Raw genomic sequence first — 17309 nt, 5'->3', positions numbered from 1 at the left:
GTGGCTAGTTTGTGCTGGGAGCTCTAAGCAGGGAAAGCAGTTGGGTTTTAAAGCTCGGCAGGCCGTGAGGCCGTGGTGCTGGTACTGCTCATTATGGAAATACACGGGGAACAAAGCATCCAAAAGATTTCATAAAACCAGGGGATATCCCGAGCTGGAAGGGACCCAGGGATCACCCAGTCCAACTCCTGGCCCTGCACAGACACCCCAACAATCCAACCTTGTGCCTGAGAGCATTGGCCAAAGGCTCCTGGAGCTCTGGCAGCCTCGGGGCCATGATGTGGCACTTGGTGCCATGGGTTAATTCATAAGGTGCTGTTATGTCACAGATTGCACTTGATGATCTCCAAGGTCTTTTCCAACCCAGCTGATTATTCCCTGGGGAACCTGTTCAGTGCCTGAGCACCCTCTGGGGGAAGAACCTTTTCCTGATATCCAGCTTAATCTCCCTGGCACAGCTCCAGCCACTCTTTGAATCCCATTTCTGGTCACAGAGATCAGAGCTGTACCCTGGAGGAGCTGCAGCCCCACTGAGCTCTGACCTCAGTGTTCTCTGTTCCAGCTGAACACATCAGGTGCTCTCACCCTCAGCCCTCATTTGGATGCTCTCTAATTAACACCTTTGAGTTCTCCCTGTGCTGAGGCGCCCAAAAGCTCCTCCAGGACTGGGATAACTTGTCACAGACATCTTTTGTGAAAAATCCTTTCTTTAGGATGTTTCCCCTTTCTGAGAAGCTGTGGCCTCAGCAACAAATGTAAACAATGGTTATCTGCTGCTGTGGATGGTCTTCTGTGAATGTTTGGATTTACTGACCACTCACGGCAGGGTTGTTCTTGCTTTCTGCCCGGATACAGAACTTTGTTATTGATTCCTTTTCTATTCTTAGCTTGCCGGCATTCTGAGAACTTTTCTCTCTATTCCTTTTAGTATAGTCTTCATGTAAGATATATCATAAAATAATAAATCAAGCCTTCTGAACATGAGGTCAACATTCTCGTCTCTCTCTTCATCCTGCAACCCTTGCAAGCCCTGTACCAATAACTCGGCAGGTCAGACACACAGCTGCCCTTCTCACCTGTCAATGAGCAGCTCCAGCAGCACCACGTGTGCGTGCTGGCTGAACTCGGGCTCGCTGTCGCTGTGCCGGTAGCGCTGCAGCAGCACGGCGATGTCCAGCTCGCAGGACACCTTGTCGGGGAATTTCCACGAGGGGAAGCGCACGGCGCCGGCCCGCGAGCACACGTCGGCGATGGCGGCCTGCAGGTCGCGCAGGTCGGCCCGCAGGCTCTCCATGCAGCCGCGGTGGCCCAGCAGGTGCGCCATGGTGCGGGCCGGGCCCGGGAACAGCGGGGCCACCGAGCCCGGCGTGCAGGGAACGCCCTACCGGGACAGGCTGCTGGAGTAACCCCTGGGCCCGGCGGCCTCCAGGAGTGCTGGGGAACCGGAGGGAACCGGGCCGACCGGAGCAATCAGCCGCAACCGCGGGGCCGGGACTGTGCTAGGCCTCGGCGTCCCAGCCTGTCGCCATGACAACCGCGCCCCCTCGCGCCGCAGTGGTGCATTCGTGCTTTGCTGCCCTCCCTCCCCCCTCGCCGGACTCTAATGGTACATCCCACAGCCGGCTCACGCCCTGTGCCCGCCCACTTCCCGCCGGCGCCGCGTCACTTCCGGCGCGCACGCGCGGCAGAGCGCCCGCCGCCGCCATTTCGCCCCAGTCGGTGCCGCCGCCGCCGCCGCTCCGGCCCCAGCCCCGCCCGGCCCTCGATCCGCCCCGCCCGGCGCGGAGCCCCCGGCCCCGGCCCCGCCATGCCCGCCGGACCCGTGCAGGCTGTGCCCCCGGCGCAGCCCGCGCCCCCCGCCGAGAGCAAACCGGTGAGGGAGGGGAGGGAGCGGGAATGGCGCGAACCGTGAGGGGGGAGCGGGGCCCTCACGGACCGGGCCGGGCTGGGCTGAGGGAGCTGCGGTTTGATCCGGAGCACTGCAGTGACCCCCGTGCCCCGCTCCGGTGAGACCCCACTGCAGAGCGGCCCCAGCCCTGGGACGGCACAGGAGGGACCTGGAGCGGCTGGAGAGAGGCCATGGAGCCCCTCTGCTCTGAGCCAGGCTGGGAGAGCTGGGGGTGCTCACCTGGGGAGGAGAAGGCTCCAGGGAGAGCTCAGAGCCCCTTGCAGGGCCTGAAGGGGCTCCAGGAGAGCTGGAGAGGGACTGGGGACAAGGGATGGAGGGACAGGACACAGGGAATGGCTCCCAGTGCCAGATGGCAGGGATGGATGGGATATTGGGAATTGGGAATTGTTCCCTGGCAGGGTGGGCAGGCCCTGGCACAGGGTGCCCAGAGCAGCTGGGGCTGCCCCTGGATCCCTGGCAGTGCCCAAGGCCAGGCTGGACACTGGGGCTGGGACACCCTGGGACAGTGGGAGGTGTCCCTGCCATGGCAGGGGTGAGATGAGCTCCAGGTTGCCTTCCCATCCAAACCATTCCAGCATTCCTTGGATCCTGCTGGGGCTGGGCAGGAGCTGAGTCCTTCCCTGGCAGTTCCCAGGGGCTGTGGGAGCTGCCCTGGCTGCAGGAATGATGTGAGGAAGGATTGAAGCATGGCAGGGCTGTGTGTCCCAGCTCCCTCCCGGATCCTTTCTCCCTTGGCCATTTCATGTTCTTTGCAGCCTGAGATGGGAATGTTCATTCCTCCTGCATTCCTGAGATGGGGATTCAGCTCCCACAGGGCTGGAGCTGCTGTCCTGACTCTCACACAGCAGCATCAGCACTCTTGGGGCTGACAGGGAGCTGCTCTCACTGAGAGCCTTGGAAAGTTGTTATTCCCCCTAAAAACCCAGTGGCTTTTATGCACAGAGGTTGCCAAGGCAGCTTGGCATCACTGTTGAATAAAATATCTCGAGTGTGATGCTGCCCCATCCTTCAGCTCCCCAAGATGATGTTCTGAGGGAGTGGGAAGGAAAACTAGAAATGTTCCTGGTGCCTTTCTCTTAACACACTTTGTTAGGGTCCTGTTTATGGAATGGTTTGCACTGGGAGGGACATTAAAGCCCATCCAGTGCCACCCCTGCCAGGCAGGGACACCTCCCACTGTCCCAGGTGTCCCAGCCCTGCCCAGCCCGGCCTTGGGCACTGCCAGGGGCCAGTTTGCCCTGAGATCATTCTCTGGCTTGGATCCTCCATGGGTTTTAAGTTATCCCTGGATTTTAAGTTATTCCTGACTGTCCCTGTTAGGATTATAAACATTTCCAGCAGATCTGAGCTGGTTTATAACAGCTTTTCTTGGAAGCTGCCTGGTGAGGAAGGAGGAGCAGCATCTTTAGTGTCCTGCAAAGGCAGCTCTTGGTTTTACAGAACCATCCACAGTGAAGGTTCTGGGATTTTAGTTTGGATCCTCCTGTAACATCAGAAAAACATTCTGTTGGAGAATTTCTCTTCAAAACAGCTTCTGTTGCAGCCACACTGGCATTAAAAGCTGTGATTTATTTAATGTGTAGTTTATAATTCAGGTCCCACAGGCCCCTGGGAGGATACAGAACTTCCACAGCTGGTGAGGAATGATGAATTATTGCTGGAAATGTTACTGGAGACTCCTGGCTCAGCATTTAAATACAGCCCTGGGGTCAAGGCTGAGACAGGAAAATTGTTGTGCTTCCCATGGAGGCACCTTCCTTGTCCTGCTGCCCCTGAGAATCCAGGGAATTGGTGGGGTGGATGATCCAGGTTCTTCAGCCAGCTCAGTGCTGAGGAGGAGGAGGAGGATGGATGAAGGTTCCTGTGTGCCATTGGGAGTGTTTGGAATGCCTGATCCTGACACCCCTTCACCTTTTGCAATGAATTTATCTTTATTACAGCCAGAAGAGGAGCCTAAAGAGGAGGCAGCCCCAGCCAAGCCTGTGGTGGGGATCATTTACCCTCCCCCAGAGGTCAGGAACATTGTGGACAAGACTGCCAGCTTTGTAGCCAGGTGAGTGGCACTGCTGGTGTCTCTTGCTCCTGGCATTTTCATCCTCCTGCTGCTCAGTGCAGCCCTAGAAGCTGCAACAGGTCCCAGTTTAGTGGTTTTGCATGAAGGATTTTAAGAATTGGAAAAGAAACAACAATATTCTACTGAAGGGGGTGTAAGACACCCTTTGCTGGAGAAACTGGTAGTAAATAAATAAAATCCTTGTTCAAATGTGCAGTGGGTGCTGCCATAACTGGGTAATAGGGCCTGTTGTGAATGATCTGAAGGGGAAACCAAATTCCAGGTGCAAAGGGAGCCTTGGATGTGTTTTAGTGCTAAAATGTGGTGGGGTTTGGTTTCAGAGAATTAGTAAACCTGCTCCAGTCAAACCCTTATTGTGTAATTCATCTCCAAAGTGCTGCCAAGGAGTGTTGGCTGCTTCTGAGCATAAGGGACTGTGTTTATCCCTTGGGATTGCAGAGCCCTCCTCTTTTGGAGGAGGTGGAATGTCTAAATGAGGCTGGGAGATATCCAGAGGATTGAAGAGGAACACCCTGTGGCAGCTGGGAGTTTTCTCAGACTGCCCTGAAATAGCTGGCTCGTGCTTCAGGTGGGAGGAGGGGGTGTCACCTGGGCTGGGGCTCCTGAATGCAGCACTCTGGGCTGCTCAGTCCCTGCACTGGCTGATGTTTACTGCTTTTTTTCCCTTATATGATCCTTCTGGAACTGAAATTAGTCTTGAGAACTTGTTAATAGAGCAGATAAAATTGATATAGTAACTTGTCAACTTCATGCTTCATAGCTGTAAAGTTCAGTCAGTGGTGGAAATGGCCTTTGAGTGCAGACACAACTGTGGAGCAGTTGTGAGTGTGAATTTTTAATATTCACATTAAAGACAGAATTAAGGGACAATTGCATCCAACCTGTGTGTGTCCAGCTACAGAGAGAAAAACTCCTCACATGAGAGAGAGAAAATGATCTCCAAGGGCTGGTGCCTCAGCATGTCCTAGTCTGAAAGAAACCTTTACCACTGAGTTGATGATCTGAACAATTTTTCTTCTTGCTCCCCAGAAATGGCCCAGAATTTGAAGCCCGAATTCGTCAGAATGAAATAAATAACCCCAAGTTCAACTTCCTGAACCCCAACGACCCCTACCATGCCTACTACCGGCACAAGGTCAGCGAGTTCAAGGAGGGCAAAGCCCAGGAGCCCTCAGCTGCCATCCCCAAGGTCATGCAGCAGCAGCAGAGTGCCCAGCAGCAGCTCCCTCAGAAGGTGAGGGTTCCTTTTCATCCCTCTGGGGAAGAGTTTGGTCACTTTGGAGTGGTGTCACAGCCTGGGGTTGAGGAGGAAGCTTGAAAGTCAAGGAGTAGTTGGTTGTTCAGCTGTCAAAATGCCAGCAGTGACAGGCTTGGAGTTGAGTGTCTGGGGCTTTGTTTTGATGCAGATGTGCATCTCCCAGCTGCTGTTAACTGAAAGCTGTTTGAAACTGCCAAATACAGTTTAATTGGTCCATGTTAATTAAGTTAGCTCTGTTTGACTTACAAAGTACTTACACTGGGGATCACTTGGAATGTGACAGAGGCAAGCCTTGGGAGTCCTTTGGAGTTCTGTTTGGCCTTGTTGCGTGCAGTTTTGCAGAAGGATCAACCTCCCCTTAAAACTTGGGGTACAAAATGCTGCTCACCTTGTTCAGGTGTGCCTTTAAACATTCTGGGTGGGAAAAGGGCATGGAGTGAATCCAGGGCTTTTCCATGCTTGGCATGGCCAGCAGCCACACTGCTGGCCCTGGGAGGCCTGTAGCAAAGGCCTGATACATTCCAGATTTGTTTGCTGTTGGAACAACATTTTTAATAGTATTAAATTATACCTGATGATTTCTTATCCTTGCACCTGCCAGGATGGCAACTGGCATTGCTTTCCTGCAGCAGCTGGAGGAAAAAAAATATTCTCCTGAGTGTTTGGTGACTGTTCCTTGCAGGTGATGCCTCAGGTTTTAGCTTTTGTATTTTTCAGATTATGTTCTGCTTTAGTGTGTAAGTCTAAGCTTCATATTATGGATGGTGAGCTCTCTTCACAGAGCAGGGAGACAAAACAATTCCTTCTCTAGCTGGGGACCAGGGACAAATGATCCAAATCTCTGGCCCAAGATCACAAACACAGGGGCCTGAAGAGAGAAAACAAGAAGGATGAGACTTTATGGGCTAAAGCTGTAATTGGACAATTAGCTCCAATATCAAATGGAGCAAAATTTATAAAAGTGAGAGACCCCTTGACCTGTTGTCTGTTTTGTGGCCATTTTGAGTTGTGCTGCCCAAGGTGGGAAAAATCCCTACTTTATCCTTTAGCTCTGTGTTCTCAGGAGTTCACAGTTTATTGCAGCCCTGAGACACGTGAACAGTCTCTGTTTCGGCCCGCACATTTGAAGAATGAGTTGGAGCTCTTCAGTTCTCAGTCTCAGAGTTGTTTATTGTATCTTATCTAGAAAAATTTTTCTCCTGTCCAGCCAAGGTCCCCTCAGCAGGACAGTTCCAGGCACTCTGCCTGCCCCAGGGCAGTGTTATCGCTTTATATACAAGCTGTGTATAACATGTTTACAGTTACTTCCCCATACCTATCACCTATGTTAGACAGTGAGCTTCTACTCTAAACCAATCCCAAAGTGCCAACATCACAGCAGAAGATGGAGGTAGAGAAGAAGAAGAAGAAAGGCTGGACATGCCCAAGTCCCTCCATCTTGTCCCCAAAACCCCTGTTCTAAAAACCCCAAAATCTACTTTTTCACCTAGTGATAATTTTGTTATTACACTACTTGAACTTCTGTGGCTTTCAGGTCTTCATACAAAGCTGGGAGTTTGCTCCATGGGTCACAATCAAACCCACAGGTGCTCTGGGCTGTGTGCCAGGGTCTCTGAGCCCCCTGGCAGGGTCCTGGCAACTCTGGACACCCAGAGGGATGCACTGAGCTCCGACACTGAGCGGCTCTGTTCTAGCCCAGCCTGCCAAGGCAGCCCAGGAGGTGACAGGGCTGTGTGCTGTCCCTGCAGGTGCAGGCCCAGGTGATCCAGGAGACCGTGGTTCCCAAGGAGCCCCCGCCCGAGTTCGAGTTCATCGCGGACCCTCCGTCCATCTCGGCCTTCGACCTGGACGTGGTGAAGCTCACGGCGCAGTTTGTGGCGCGCAACGGGCGGCAGTTCCTCACCCAGCTCATGCAGAAGGAGCAGAGGAATTACCAGTTTGATTTCCTGCGCCCCCAGCACAGCCTCTTCAACTACTTCACCAAGCTGGTGGAGCAGTACACAAAGGTACTTCCACAAAGGTGCTCCAGGCAGGGGATTCCTTCCCTGGAGTTCAGAGGGCTGATGGAGCCCTACAAAGCAGCCAGGCTGGAAATATCCAGGAATCCAGCCTTGAAATCCTATTCTTCAGAGAGGATATTGTGCTGAACACAGTGGGCTCTCACCTAAATGTACCACACACTATTGTCATCTCAATAAAGTTTGTTTTCTTTTTTTTTTAAACCTGGAGAATAATTGGAAGATAATATAATATAATATAATATAATATAATATAATATAATATAATATAATATAATATAATATAATATAATATAATATAATATAATATAATATAATATAATATAATATAAGTATAGTATAATATAATATAATATAAGTATAGTATAATATAATATAATATAGTATAATATAGTATAGTAGAGTATAGTAGAGTATAATATAGTAGAGTATAATATAGTATAATATAGTATAATATAATATGGTATGATATGGTATTATATGATATTATATAATATGATATAGTATAGTATAATATAGTATATTCTAATATAGTATAGTATATTCTAATATAGTATAATATATTCTAATAGAATATAAGAATATGTATGTTTATACATCATTATATAAATATTCATATAATAATAATTGGAAGTTTATATAAGAATATATTGTATTATATAATTATATTCTATAATAATTTTATACAATAATAATATATAATATTATTATATATTATATAATGTAATATATAAATATATAATATTTATTTATTTTATTTATGTATAATATAATGTAATATAATGATAATAAAAATTGGAAATAAAGACCTGTCACCAACTGTCATGCAAAATGTGTTTCAGATCTTGATCCCACCAAAGGGCTTGCTCCTCAAGCTCAAGAAGGAGGCTGAAAATCCCAAGGAAGTCCTGGATCAGGTATTCTAGAAAAAAAAATTGAAAAAATGCTGAAGCATTTTGGCTACGTTTTGAATTTTTTCTTTTTGCGTGTTTTTGGCTTGTTGGCAGCAAATAGAGAATAAAATGGCTGTGTCACTTGCTGTCACTCAAGTACAGGAGGCTCAGAGTTGCCTTAAGCTGCAGCTGGTGCTGCTATTGGGGGTAGTTTGTGGCAGCACAGAGATACTGCACAAGCCCATTTCCAAGTGCTTACAGAGCAGAATCCTGGAATATCCTGAGTGGGAAGGATCCCAGCACCCTGCCCAGACCCCCAACAACCCCACCCTGTCCATCCCTGGCAGTGCTGCCCAAAGGCTCCTGGAGCTCTGGCAGCCTCGGGGCCGTGCCCATTCCCTGGGCAGCCTGGGCAGTGCCAGCACCCTCTGGGGGAAGAACCTTGCCCTGAGCTCAGCCTGACATTGCTCCAGCTGTTGTTCCTTTCATTTCACTGCAACCCAGCAGTGGGATGGCTGTTCTGTTCCTTGTCTGACACCAGGCTCTGTCTGCTCCTGCAGGTCTATTACAGAGTGGAGTGGGCCAAGTTCCAGGAGCGAGAGAGAAAGAAGGAGGAGGAGGAGAAGGAGAAGGAGCGCGTTGCTTATGCCCAGATTGACTGGCACGACTTTGTGGTTGTGGAAACAGTTGACTTCCAGCCCAATGAGCAAGGTACTGATGTTAAATGTTGTCAGGAAATGTGTCCTGAAGTGCCATTTTTAGGCAGACATTGGGGTTTGCAGTATTTTTATCCTTCAGAGTTGAAGGGAAAAGCCTTACAGTGACATTTTGCAGGGCTGTGATGGTGTTCATAGGGGTCTGAGGATGAGGGAAGAGACCAGGATCTGACTCCATGTTTCAGAAGGCTTGATTTATTATTTTATGATATATATTATATTGAAACTGTACTAAAAGAATAGAAGAAAGGATTTCATCAGAAGGCTGGCTAAGAAGAGAAAAAGAAAAAATTATAACAAAGGCTTGTGTCTCAGACAGAGTCCAAGCCAGCTGACTGTGATTGACCATTAATTAGAAACAACCCCATGAGATCAATCACAGATGCACCTGTTGCATTCCACAGCAGCAGATAACCATTGTTTACATTTTGTTCCTGAGGCCTCCCAGCTTCTCAGGAGGGAAAATCTTAAGGAAAGGATTTTTCATAAAAGATGTCTGCGACACAAGGCTGTTGTTTTTCTCTGGAGTCACTGATGTTCTCCTTGAAGGAAGTCCAGGACTGCAGTAGTGTCCACTTCTCCAATTCCACCAGGATACCAGAGCTTGTCCCACTTTCTAGTTGTGCTTCCATTTATAAGTCACTTTATCTTCATGTGTCATGCTGGTGTTTGTACAGACTCCATCCATTCCCTTCCTTATCTTCCAGCTGCCAAGGATTTTGTTGCCACTGCTTTCTGTTGAAGAATTGGTATTTCTGTCAGTGTGTGCTGAGTAATGTAATGGGATAGAGAAACAGAAGCTCTGTTTTCTGCTTTGTAGGGAATTTCCCTCCTCCCACCACTCCAGAAGAGCTGGGAGCTCGAATCCTGATCCAAGAGCGTTATGAGAAGTTTGGGGAAAGTGAGGAGGTGGAGATGGAGGTGGAATCAGATGAGGAAGATGAAAAGCAAGAGAAAACAGATGAGCCTCCAGCCCAGCTGGATCAGGACACACAAGTGCAGGATATGGATGAGGTAACTGGACAATAGGATTTTGTCCCCTGAAGTTCATGTGGTTTATAATGGTCCCCACTTTCACTGTAAATAATTCTTCAGTTTCTTGAGGAAATGAAATTTCTCTCTGATGACATCTCCAAGCAACCTGTTACTGCTGGAATAAGGTTGTTTTTTTAATGTTTTCCAAGAGAGAAATCCAGTAATCTTGACACCCAGTGGTGTGGATTTTATATTTCTGTGGTTTTGAGTCTTTCAGGCTATTTTGTGCCCAGAGTCTGGAGCACTGACAGATGACTCATCTTAGCCTCTGCCCACTGTAAGCTGTTTTTCTGGTAACAGGGAACAAGAGTGTGGTTAACTGTGAGCCCCTGTGCACAGGGCTGCTGTAATGTGGAAGCTGAGGAATATTTGCTTCCTCTTCTGGGGCTGCTGAATTTCTGAATCATGGTCCAGAGGAACCACTGTGCCATAGGTGTCCAAAACAGCTCCGTTGCTTTGAAGCTGCATAAATCTGTTCTTAAGCACTGTGTAGGATGTCTCAAAAGAATTTGACCACTGGAACTTGGTTGTGATTTTTGTTTCCTTTTCAATAAGGGGTCAGATGATGAAGATGAAGGTCAGAAAGTTCCTCCTCCTCCAGAAACCCCGATGCCACCCCCACTCCCCCCAACACCAGACCAGGTCATTGTGCGGAAGGATTACGACCCCAAAGGTAAATCAAACTGAAAACCCACCTTTATTTCTTCCTGAACAATCCCAAACCATTTGTTTCTAGCCTGAACCAACGCTGTGGTTTTCTTCTCCTAGCCTCAAAACCATTGCCACCCGCCCCGGCTCCGGATGAGTACCTGGTGTCTCCCATCACTGGAGAAAAGATTCCTGCCAGTAAAATGCAGGAGCACATGAGGATTGGGCTGCTGGATCCCCGCTGGCTGGAGCAGCGCGACCGATCCATCCGGGAGAAGCAGAGTGATGACGAGGTCTATGCCCCAGGTCAGCCTGAGCACTGACTGCACAGCCCCTCACTGCCCCCCTGAGCAGCACCATCTGGAATGGAGCTCTCTGTGTGATGCCCTTTCTGGGAGAATGAGATGGGAGTGCTTGTCAGCTGTTGATGGGCAGTATCTTTCCAAAAAAACAGAAAGTTGCCTTGTGGTCCCTTCTGACTCAGAGTACTCTGTGTGAAAAGAGCATCACTCAGCCACTAGGTATCAGCTAATAGATCAGTAAGAAGTTTTGTTATATTCCTTGAGATAAGAATTGCTCTTTTTCCCTCAGGTTTGGATATTGAGAGCAGCCTGAAGCAGCTGGCAGAGCGTCGTACTGATATCTTTGGTGTAGAGGAGACTGCCATTGGTAAAAAGATTGGTGAAGAAGAGATCCAGAAACCAGAGGAGAAGGTAGAGTAGAAATTGGGAATTTGTGTTCAATTGGTTGGAATTGTTTTTATAGTAGGTCCCTGTAGCATTGTGAATGCTCAGAGACATGAGAGTCCTGAATTGTTTTTCTTTCTATCAAGCTGCTCTCTGGATTTCTTTGCAGTCTGGCCAGGTTGGGTTAATTTGATTTATTTTACTCTCTCAGGTGACCTGGGATGGCCACTCGGGCAGCATGGCCCGCACACAGCAGGCTGCCCAGGCCAATATCACTCTGCAAGAGCAAATTGAAGCCATCCACAAGGCCAAGGGACTGGTGCCAGAGGATGACAGCAAGGAGAAGATTGGGCCCAGCAAACCCAACGAGATACCCCAGCCACCCCCTCCTTCCTCAGCCTCCAACCCCCCTGCCAGTGCCCAGCCCATCACATCTGTACCTCGCCCACCCACCGTGAGTTCTTGGGCTCTCAGAAGCCATTTACTCGGGCTGTAGTTAATTAGGAGTGGTCCTGATGGAGGTCATGGGTGCTAGCATGGAAGATGATGTTGTGGGAAGTTTGTGGTTTAAGAGTAGTTTGGAAATATTAGAAGAACCTTATTGAACTTGCTGTTAAAAATGGAATATCATACTTAGGTGGAGTTTTTACCTTAGAGGTATCAAAAAGTCTGGGATCAGCTGGGCAGTGGGATTTAGGAGGCAGAGAATATCGCTAAGAAAGGGATGGCTGGGGGCCTTTGTTGGTGTAGAGTGATGTTGGACAAAAGCAGCCCAAGGTAAGAAGTGTTGCTATAGGACATGAAAGAGCAGAAGCACACACCGCTGTTTTCAAAGGGAAGAAAAAAGAGAAGTTTATTTTCTGACTCTAACATTTATAGTTTTCCAAAAGTGACAGCAGATTGGAAGGTGACAATGCCACCTCTCCAAGGACACTAGACAAACTAACAGTCTATCAATTTTCTCCTTTTTTATGAAAGAATGCAAAACAATGAGTTATTTACAGAAAGTGTGTAAAGAAGTTCGCTACAAAAATGTTAACATCAGAAACCTTGGGAAAATCTTAAAAAATCAAAGCAACAAGAAGGGATTTGCTGTGAGTCCCAAACAGCAATTTAGCAAAGGAATTAAGTGCCTGGAGATCTGATCCCACAGCGGGGAGGGAAGGAGGACCCCTTTAATCTGTTAATGAGGTTTCTGTGCCTGTTCAGAGCAGCTTGCGTTGCCCATATGGTGGGGCCACAAGGCTCTCTGCAAGTTTTATACAGCAGAACCCGTGGTTCTGTGTTTCCCTGTTACTTTAACAGGGGCTGTGGGCAGCCCTGGGCATTCCTGCTGAGCAGCCTCACCCTCTCTCCCCAGATGCCTCCTCCTGTCCGTGCCGCCGTGGTTTCTGCAGTGCCCGTCATGCCGCGCCCCCCCATGACGTCCGTGGTGCGGCTGCCCCCGGGCTCTGTCATAGCCACCCCCATGCCCCCCATCATCCACACCCCCCGCATCAACGTGGTGCCCATGCCCCCCTCTGCGCCCCCCATCATGAGCCCCCGCCCGCCGCCCATGATCGTCCCCACAGGTCAGTGCCTTCCGTGGGGAGTTGTTGGGTAATTCCTTTAGGGTGGGCTTTGGTTTGGAGCCTTTTCCCCCTGTTCCCTGGTTCTGCTGTGTAACTGGCACTAAGTTGTGTTGTTAAGAGTTTGGGGGTGTTTGGTATGGCTTACCTAGTCCTGCTTTTGGGCTCAAGGCTCTTCCTGCACCATAGAGTGCAGGGAGTCCTGTGGCCCCAGGAGCCTGCCCGGGTGAAAATTAAGAATGCAAAGTAAAGAGAAGCTGCCAGCACCTCAGTGGGTGTCACAGCTCCTTACAGAAGCTGCTGCTGCTGAGGAAAAGCTGTTTGCTGGCCCTTTTCCTCATTAGGTGCTTTGAAGTTAAAAAGCATGATGTAAGAAGCAATTCTTCCTTTTTTTCATCTTCTTTTCTTCCCTAACTGGAGGAGCTGGCACCGCTGCCTGCCAAACTGAGAGCGTGTTCTTTTTCTGCAAGATCTGCAGGAAGCTCTCATGCCTTGTTATCTCTTCCTGGAATGCTTCCCAATATAAGAGCTCTCTGAATGTTTGAAGTTTGCATGTTGCTGTTGGTTGTAACTTCCTCCATGTATTGTGGCATTTATTTTCAGCCTATGCTGCTCTGCTCAAAGGGTTTTTGTTGTGAGGGGGTGTTTGCTGTGCACTCAGGGGGTGACTGTGGGTTGTGCTGTGTGTCCCCATCCATTGCAGCCTTTGTCCCTGCTCCTCCCGTGGCTCCGGTGCCGTCCCCGGCGCCGATGCCTCCCGTGCACCCCCCGCCACCCATGGAGGATGAGCCAGTCTCCAAGAAACTGAAGAGTGAGGACAGCCTGATTCCAGAGGAGGAATTTCTGCGCAGGAACAAGGTACATGTGTGGCTCAGAGTCATGGGCGGCTCCACTCCAGCTCCAAAGGGGCTGCAAAGCCAATTCCATGCACAGAGGGGCAAAAATACCTGGCAAGAAAGGGATTTCATGGGGTGTCTCCTTTCTCTTGTCATTCCTGAGCAAACCAAACTCCTTTGTCCCTTATTGGGAAGAGCTACACAGGGTGGGATAATGCTCTTCTGTAATTAAGGGCAGCAAGAGGTAGGTTATAATGCAGAGAAGAACTAAAGTTGCTAATGAGCTTTTCAAGAGAGGAGGGCTAAGCTGGAGATGCAAAGAGATTAGAGTATCAGTGCCAGCATGATAGTGGGGTGTAATGTGGTGTATTCCATAACAAGGTGAGCTAAATGTGAGCCTCCCTTCCTTCCTGAGGAGTGCCAGTGCCACAGGAGGAGCTTTAAATCCTTAGGAAGGGCTGTATGCTTTTTCTGGGAATATTTAAAATAAAAAAGAAGGTTTAGGTGGGATACTGGGAAGGAATTGTTCCCTGGCACAGGGTCAGAGAAGCTGTGGCTGCCCCGTCCTTGGTTGGATGGGGCTTGGAGCACCCTGGGATCATGGAAGGTGTCCTGTGGCCATGGCAGGGTGTGGGAATGGATGGACTTTAAGGTCCTTTCCAACCCAAACCAATCTGATTCTGTGGTTTCATGTGCACAGGGAAGCTGTCTCAGTGCTTCACACCCTCACCTGTGACACCATCAGTGTGTGTGGTGCTTGATAGATGGCACACAAAAGGAGGAGAAATCCAACCAAATGTTTTATTGTGGGAGCAGTGGAGTAACTTGTAAACACATTTGAGTGTGTTTACTGAGGAACCAAGATATGGAAATGAACACTCAGTCTGGAGCTGTGTTATCACAGCCCTGAGAGCCTTTATCTGTGTTTTCCCATAGGGCCCGGTCACGGTCAAAGTCCAGGTTCCCAACATGCAGGACAAGACAGAATGGAAGCTGAATGGCCAAGTGCTGGTGTTCACCCTGCCCCTCTCAGACCAGGCATGTAGCTCATCCCCCTGCCCTGCCCTGCTCCATGTGCTGCCTGTCAGAGCAGCAGCTGGGAGCTCAGCCTGCTCCCCACACTGCAGCCCCGTGGGCTGGGGAGCAGGACTGGGACAAAGCTCTGAAGGAGCCCTTTGATCCCCCCAGGTGTCTGTGATAAAGGTTAAGATCCACGAGGCCACAGGGATGCCAGCTGGGAAGCAGAAGCTGCAGTATGAGGTGAGTATAAGGTCTTCAAGTGCTGGTTGTTTCTTCAGTGCATTCTCTCACATGACCTTTTTAAAAATAAAAATTATAATGTATAATTTAATGCACTCTGAGCTACTGGAAGAGCAAAGGGAATGTTTTTCCTGCACAGCTGTGACAGATCTGCCCTCTGTTACAGCAGGACAGGTGATTAAATCAGTGGATTTTCACATTGTTGCTGCTGCAGATGAGTCCTCCAAACTTGGTGTGGCTTTCTCTGAAATCAGCCTCTTGTTTTATTAGAGTTTGTTGTTTTGGTGGTTTTTTTTTTTGACATTTAACTGCAGCAGCCTGCTCCCACAGCTCTGCTGTGTGCTCAGGGAGGTGGGCGAGCTTTGGAACTCTGGCAGCTCAGGGAAGGCTCTCTCCAGAACAGGGAAGGGAAGGGCTCACTCTCTCTTCTCTCTCTTCCTCTGGGAGCCAGAGCTGTGAGAAAAGCCCCGTTCCTTTTTAATGACTTATTTCCAGTCATGCATGTGCCCAGGCAGGCATAACCTGCTGCCTAAGCAGTGAACTTTGTGCACTTGTCTCCTCAGAGTTCATCTGTGGGCAGATACTCTGTTAACCCTTAACAAGAAAGGGAGCTGAGCTGATTATTTTTAAGGGAAAATAAAAAAGGTGGGGGGAGAGTGGAACCTGGGTAACTCCCATTGTGGTGACTCTTTATCTGTGTGTTGTAGGAGCCACGTTGTCTATATTGGCTGGTTTAGAGGAAAGACTCCCTGCCCATGGCAAGGGGGGTAGATGGGGGATCTTTAGGGTCCCAAACCATTCTAAGATTCTATACCCACCTCCAGTGTCCACCTTGGACACAGGAATCTCTCTGGGGGCTTCAAAGCTTGCAGTGTCCTCTCATCCCCTGCTCTGAGGGCACAGCCAGGAGGGTTGAGATCTGGGTGGGATTCTGTGGGAAGGCAACACTGAGGTTTGTGCTCTGACTGCTCTTTTGTGTGTTTTTTTTTTATCCTTTTCTCCTCCCCTCAGGGCATCTTCATCAAGGATTCCAACTCCCTGGCTTATTACAACATGACCAGTGGCTCTCTGATTCACCTGGCACTCAAAGAGAGAGGAGGCAGGAAGAAATAGGAGGTGTGGAGTCCTGAGATGTAACGTGTCCCTGTTGTAACCCCAACCCTCCCAGCCCTGTTTCCATTCTGGCCTTTTGGGGGCTGCATCCACTGCCCCCCAGCAGTAGTTTGAACAGAGAGACTCTGACCCCCACTGATGGAGCCCCAAAATGTGTCAGAGTAGTGCATAGTCTGTAGTGATCGATGCTTTGCTTGAGTGCAGGCTGTCCCTTGAATCCCCTTGGGAAAAGACATCATCAAGGTAATGCCCAGCTTAGTTTAGATCCATCTTTGAGGGATTTATGGTGGCCAGGAGCATCATCTGTCTGCCCTCAGCACTCACTGCTTCATTTAACCTCCTGCTAATTGAAAACTTCTTCTCCACACACTTATTAACCTCCTTGTTCTTGTTCTTTCCCTGTCTTGGATCTTGTGTGGACCCTGAGTTAGAATTTTTTTCTCCCTTGGCATGAGATTGTGTTGCTGTTCCTGTGATAAAGGAGGTCTGGGTCTGCTCTGGACAGCCTGTGATTTGTTTTAATAAACTTGGAGCTCTCCTTCCTTGGATTTGGGGTTTTTAATGGGGACGTGCCTGGTTTCGGAGCACCCGGATGGGGAAATACACCAGGATTTGTAATTAAGCAGTTTACAATAGGAAATCCTCTTAATTTCTGGGAAAAGCCACAAGAAAAGGGGCTTGTTTAGGTTTCCCTGGTGTTCCTCAGTCATTCCTGAAGGAATGCTTATGTGTGAGGGGGGGAAAATACTCTGAACTTAGCAAGAATTTTATTGGAAAATGTGATTTAACAATTATATCCTGCAGCTGGAATCTCTTGGTCCTGGAGAGCATCTGGGTCTGGAAAACAGATGATTCCTGGGCCTTCAGTCAGCATTTGATAGAAACACAACCCAGCAAAGTTAATCCATGGAATGAGGTGCCCAGGAAGAGCCAGGTGTCTGGAATTTGGGTACCTCTGTTTTTCTGGGTAAAACCCAAAGCCATACACTTATTATTATATATATTTGTAGTCATGGTCAGGCAGTATAGGAACATCCTGTTTACCTTATTCCATGCTCAGGAGGGGAGAGAGGGATGAAGCAGGAGGGAAGAGCCTGCATCCTCCTGCCTCTGCTGTGCTCCCCTGGGCTCAGGAGGAAGCCCTGTGCCTGTGGGGAAGGTGGCTGGCACTGGCCCAGCCCAGGTGTTCCCTGGCCACCGTGTCCAGCTGTTGTCTGTAACAGGTCCCCACATGTCCCTGTCACAGCCTGCTCCCCTCCCTGCTGCAGGAATGCCTGGATGGTGGGTGCAGGCTG

General features: G+C 49.2%; 2 protein-coding genes across 2 annotated transcripts; one reads left to right on the top strand and one right to left on the bottom strand.

The window, feature by feature from the left end:
- Window positions 1-1072: 1072 nt before the first annotated feature.
- Window positions 1073-1324, bottom strand: LOC132081494 (coiled-coil domain-containing protein 157-like). Its single transcript, XM_059485265.1, has one exon. The coding sequence runs from the start codon at window positions 1322-1324 to the stop codon at window positions 1073-1075; it is 252 nt and encodes an 83-aa protein (XP_059341248.1).
- Window positions 1325-1731: 407 nt separating this feature from the next.
- SF3A1 (splicing factor 3a subunit 1) lies at window positions 1732-16562 on the top strand. The gene is made up of 16 exons (XM_059485394.1): window positions 1732-1873; window positions 3850-3962; window positions 5013-5217; window positions 6990-7247; window positions 8102-8176; window positions 8713-8863; window positions 9689-9882; window positions 10459-10576; window positions 10672-10857; window positions 11143-11264; window positions 11449-11691; window positions 12598-12808; window positions 13509-13663; window positions 14578-14679; window positions 14830-14901; window positions 15913-16562. Exons 1-16 carry the CDS (start codon window positions 1808-1810, stop codon window positions 16012-16014), a joined length of 2373 nt encoding a protein of 790 aa, XP_059341377.1. The 5' UTR covers window positions 1732-1807; the 3' UTR covers window positions 16015-16562.
- The last annotated feature ends 747 nt before the right edge of the window (window positions 16563-17309 follow it).

Source organism: Ammospiza nelsoni, chromosome 18, assembly GCF_027579445.1.
Source record: "Ammospiza nelsoni isolate bAmmNel1 chromosome 18, bAmmNel1.pri, whole genome shotgun sequence".
NCBI classification, from domain to species: Eukaryota; Metazoa; Chordata; class Aves; order Passeriformes; family Passerellidae; genus Ammospiza; species Ammospiza nelsoni.
This window is presented reverse-complemented; position numbering and strand designations above follow the sequence as displayed.